This window comes from Microtus oregoni, unplaced genomic scaffold (genome assembly GCF_018167655.1).
Source record: "Microtus oregoni isolate MIOR12 unplaced genomic scaffold, Mior012 000007F_ref0000211, whole genome shotgun sequence".
Taxonomy (NCBI): domain Eukaryota; kingdom Metazoa; phylum Chordata; class Mammalia; order Rodentia; family Cricetidae; genus Microtus; species Microtus oregoni.
Window position 1 is genome coordinate 55,116,157 of NW_024543066.1, and position 4,737 is coordinate 55,120,893.

The 4,737-nt window shown below is 46.3% G+C and overlaps 1 protein-coding gene across 2 annotated transcripts; it reads left to right on the top strand.

Annotated features, from left to right (window-relative positions):
* The first annotated feature begins 818 nt into the window (after positions 1-818).
* Positions 819-1,789, top strand: LOC121451083 (protein S100-A8-like). Of its 2 annotated transcripts, none has more exons than XM_041656589.1 (3): positions 819-837; positions 1,278-1,439; positions 1,600-1,789. In XM_041656589.1, exons 2-3 carry the CDS (start codon positions 1,299-1,301, stop codon positions 1,726-1,728), a joined length of 270 nt encoding a protein of 89 aa, XP_041512523.1. In that variant the 5' UTR covers positions 819-837; positions 1,278-1,298; the 3' UTR covers positions 1,729-1,789. The 2 variants fall into 2 exon arrangements, with proteins under 2 accessions (XP_041512523.1, XP_041512522.1); XM_041656588.1 differs by lacking the exon at positions 819-837 and adding an exon at positions 906-983.
* The last annotated feature ends 2,948 nt before the right edge of the window (positions 1,790-4,737 follow it).

Here is a 4,737-nt window from a genome sequence, read left to right on the forward strand (position 1 = left end):
GACTCTCCAAAATCATTCTAACCCTTCCTTACCATCCTAGAGCTGACTCCTCTCTTCATCCCAGGCTTCTGAGGCCCAAGGCACAGTGACCATTCTGAGAGGGTGAAAGGGTCTCTACTGTGATTGGAGAGTGGCTTGGCAGAGGCTGCAGGACAGAGAAAAACTAGCACTTATATCCCATGGCTCAGGACATCCCTAGCTTCCAGAACAGAATGACCATGAAGGGTCATGGCAGGTTATGAACTGGTCTAAGCCTTGGGAAGAAAGCTGTCCTCAAGACTCCACCCACCCATTCACACACAAGCCCACAGAGGTACTCCAAACTGCACTAAAATCTAGTACCTAGGAGCAGCGTTAATGCTTCTGAGGTCTTTGGTACTTGGAGAAGCTTCTCTCCTCTGTACCCACGCTCTCTCAGCAATACCACCTTCAGTTCAGTTCAGAGATGGTAGACCGGACACAAAGGTAACAGATCAGCCATGGCAACAGAGCAGAGGGCGAAGACTGGAATCAGTCTGAACGTGGGGATGGGCTGCCAGGGGCCCGTAAAAGGACTCATTGCTATGTCCCATCTTGGTTCTTCCTGCTGGGCACTCCTGTCTGGTAAATGTCTTCTCTGTCCCAACACTCCCACTTCCTCAGACTCAGATGCCTACTGTGCTCAGTGATTGACACATGGGCCTGGTTGGGAAACCGAGGCTGTGGCAACTCTGGAAGGGAAGAGTGCTGTCTCCATAGCCCGAGGCTGTGGGCAGCTGGCCAAGCTTTCTGCTATAAAAGCAGCAGACACTTAGCTTCACACATCCTCCTCCGCCAGCTCTGTCTCAGGGACATCGGGTAAGCAGAGCTGTGGGAGTCTATCTCACACAGCAGGCTTCCCTTAGGGAGGGCTGGGGGATGGAGTATCCTCTGAGAGGATGAGGAAGCTTGGGAAAGTCTGCAGCACAGATCAGATGCTTGAGGATGAAGGAAGGGGAATGAGGGTGAGGAAGAAGTGGAGCCTTCTAGCAGTGTCTAGAAGAGGGCAGGGAATGTTTGGTGGGGCATTTGCTAAATTTGTGTGTATGTGTGTGTGTGTATGTACTGAAGCACCTCCATTGCTCCATCCTATCCCTTGTCATCAAAGAGAGAGAGAGACATTTTCCAGCTTTAGTAATCTGGGCGGCACAGGCCAGGCCAAAGCTACTTTTTGGGTCACCAACCTTGTGACCATCCACTCAGTCCTCACTCCGCCTTGAGTAACTTCAGCGCTCATCCCTTGGGGCTCTTCCTTTCAGGTGAGCAAATCTTCAGCGATCATGCTGTCTGAACTGGAGAAGTCCTTGGAAAACATGGTTGAAGTCTACCACAGGTACTCCTTGCTGAAAGGGAACAACCACGCCCTCTATAAGGACGACTTTAAGAAACTCGTCACAATTGAATGTCCTCAGTACATACAGGTGAGGAGGTGCTGCATTCTTGGGGTGCTCTGAGGATGCTGGGGTGGCTGCTCCTCCATGCTGCTTTCTACAGATGGTAGCCAGTGCTCATCTACAGATAGCCTTTGCTGAGGTTCCCGTAAAATCTTTACGGACTGCCTTTCTCTCTCACTGTTGACAGAAGAAGGATATTGAAACCGTGTTCAAAGAGTTGGACATCAATCAGGACAAAGCAATAAACTTCGAGGAGTACCTTGTGCTCTTGGTAAAGGTGGGCGTGGCAGCCCATGCAGACAGCCACAAGGAGTAGCAGAGCTTCTGGCCCATTGCTGGGCCCCTGGACATGTCTACAGAATAATAAAATTGTCATACCTCAGGCCTCTCGGAGTCTGTTGCCTTTACTGGGGGTGAAGAAAGGGTTGGAAAACTGGGAGGGGAAACTGTTGTTTTTGTCCGTACTGATTGCCATCCTTTGGTCCTGTCCCAGTGACTGTGCCTCTCCCCACCATTCTCCGAACTGTTATGAGTCTCTTTTGACCTCTGAAGTTTGAGCCACTGGTTCTAGGATTTAAAATGTTTTTTAAAGTCTATAACTTAGACCTGATAGTTTTGCTGGTTGGTTCTAAATGGGAGATTTGGAAACAGAGGGATGCTAGGATACTGTGGGACATAGCTTAGTTTCTAATTACATGTCTTAGATGTGACCTTTTGGAAATTAGTGGGATAGATATGAAGGGTGTGTGTTTGGGAGTGGAGGAGGAGCAGAGGAGAGAGGGAAGGGGAAGGCAGGAAGACAGGGAGGGAGGGAGGAAGAGAGGGAGGGAGAGAGAGAGAAAAAGAGAGAGGGGGAAGGGAGGGAGGGAGTGAGGGAGGAAGGGAGGAAGAGAGGGAGAGGATTGATTTTCTGTGGCAGGTGGATAGTCTTTAGTCAGACCTTAAGCGCTAGTAGAGTCCCATCTGGTAGCACATCTCAGTGTCTTTTCATTTTCACTCCAACATCCCAACCTCAATTAAAGATATAGAAATGAGTAAGTAGGTCAAAGGACAGTTCTGATCATCTGTGCACTGGCTAACTCCCCATCACTACATCTGTGGATTTTGCTAGGGTCTGGCCATCTGTGCACTGGCTAACTCCCCATCACTACATCTGTGGATTTTGCTAGGACCTGATAAAATGAGAAAGCCAGAGACCGTTCACCAGAGCTTAGCCATTGAATTGGATTAATTTTTTAATTCAAAAATTTATTTTTATTTTTTAAATAAAAATTTAAACTTCATATGTGTTCTGTATTTACATCATTCCTTCTTCCTTCTCTCCTTGTCAGCCTCTCCCATGTCATCCCCATACTCCCTCTCAAATTCATGGCCTCTTTTTCCTGAATTATACTCGTTAAATACATATATGACTAAGCATTTAAATAAAACCTCTTAATCTAGTGTTGTTTTTAGGGGTGACCACTGGTATTGGCAACCAATTAGGAGGCTCATTTTTGGTAAAGACTGGTTTTCCCTCCCAGCAGTGATTAGTTGCCTGTAGTTCTTCATCGAGGGGTGGGACTCTGTTCTCCTGCTCACATTGCCATGCCTGTTGGTGTCAGAGTGTCCAGGTTTTGTTTAGACAGTCATCTTTGAGATTTCAGGGGACAGCTTTCCTGTCCTGTGCAGAAGACACAATCTCACAGCAGATGCTCTCGCCCTCTGGCTCACCAGAGTGTTTCTGGACCCTCTGCTGTGACACTGTTGCTGGGCACCCAACCTCAGTTATTCTCTGTATGCATTTGATGGGGTACGGCTTCTGAAGTGCTCCCCGCTTCTTTAATGAGGGGTGAGAGCTGCACTTACCTCTGGGTATAAGGGTAACTATCTAGAATTAATTGAATTATATATAAATTATAAAAATATATATAAAATAATTTTGGTTTATGAAAATGGCAGCTGTATGCTCTCCTCTAGGGTCCAAGAACCACAGAGAGATGGCTAGGATTGCGATATAGGCATGATTTTCCTCCTATTAAGTGGGTCAGTAGATGGCTGTTGGTTACTGCCCTGATACTAAGGGCCACTATTGCACCTTTGGAGATATCTTGTCATACTAGTCCATGTTGATTCACAGCCCTCACATATGGTCCCTTGCCAGCTGTCATCATCCCTTTCTGTACGATGGAAGCTAGTCTTCAGAGAAGAGGCTTCTGGGTCAAGTTCAGGTCAATTGCCCCAAATCTTACGTTTGGTGTTTCCGGCAGTAAGGATTTGCCTTCAAATTCTGGGAGACAGCCAAGGGCAACAGCGGCTGTCTGTGTTGTTTTGAGATTAGCTTGAACTCCCATGGTCCAATAATGAAAGGAGGAATCTTAGTTAGGGCTTCTAGTGCTGTGATGAAACACCATGAACAAAAGCAAGTTGGGAAGGAAAGGATTTATTTTGTTCATACTTCCAGGCAAAAGTCCGTCACCGAGAGATGTCAGGGTAAACATCTAATAGTAGAAACTAATACAGAGACCCCGGGGGAGGGCTGCTTACTGGCTTGTTTCTCATGGCTTGCTCAGTCTTCTTTAGATCCTCCAGGGCTACCAGCCCAGAAGTGGCACTGCGTACATTGGGCTTGGCCTTTCCATATCAACTGTCAATCAAGAAAATGGCCTACAAACCAATATTGTGGGAAAATTTCCTCAATTGTGGGTTCTTCTTCTCAAATCACTCTAACTTGTGTTAAATTGACATGAAACTAGCCAGTACAACTGACACCTTGTCAGGTCGACACACAGACATGTAACTGTTAAACCATTACCATTTCTTTCTTGTTTATCCCCACGATCTCATATTAATATGGATATCACAATATAAATAATAAATAACTTTAAAAGCCTATGGTCTTTATGAGTTTAGTCTCTTTAAATCATCCAAAGTCTTTTTCAGTGTTCAAATTCACTCTAAAATATTCAAAGTCTCTTTAAAATTCCAAAGGCTGGGAGTCCCCATAAAATCAAAAAGTAAGTTAAACACTTTATTACTTTAAGAAGGAAGACCTAAGGCATAGCTGAAATCAAATCAGAGCAAACCCCAAATCCAACAGTGTAAAGAATCATTGCTTACTGTTTGGGAGTCACTCACAGCCCCCTGGGCTCCACAGGGCCTGAGTTACTCCCCTGGCTCTGCCCACTGTAGCACACAAAGCTCATCTCCTAGGCTCAGCCTGGCTCCACGGCTGCTGCTGTCCTTGGTGGTTGTCCCATAGTGCCAGCATCTCTAAAATGTTGGGGCCTCTATTGCAGTGAGGCTGTTTCTTCAACAGTGTCCCTTTCTTGGTTCACCTCAGGGA

Bases quoted from the DNA above. Each gene is read 5' to 3' on its own strand.
- LOC121451083 (XM_041656588.1), top strand. From the start codon at position 918: ATGAGGAAGCTTGGGAAAGTCTGCAGCACAGATCAGATGCTTGAGGAT. The intron at 984-1,277 runs GTGAGGAAGAAG...TCTTCCTTTCAG, and splicing joins ATGAAGGAAGGGGAATGAGG to GTGAGCAAATCTTCAGCGAT. The intron at 1,440-1,599 runs GTGAGGAGGTGC...CACTGTTGACAG, and splicing joins AATGTCCTCAGTACATACAG to AAGAAGGATATTGAAACCGT.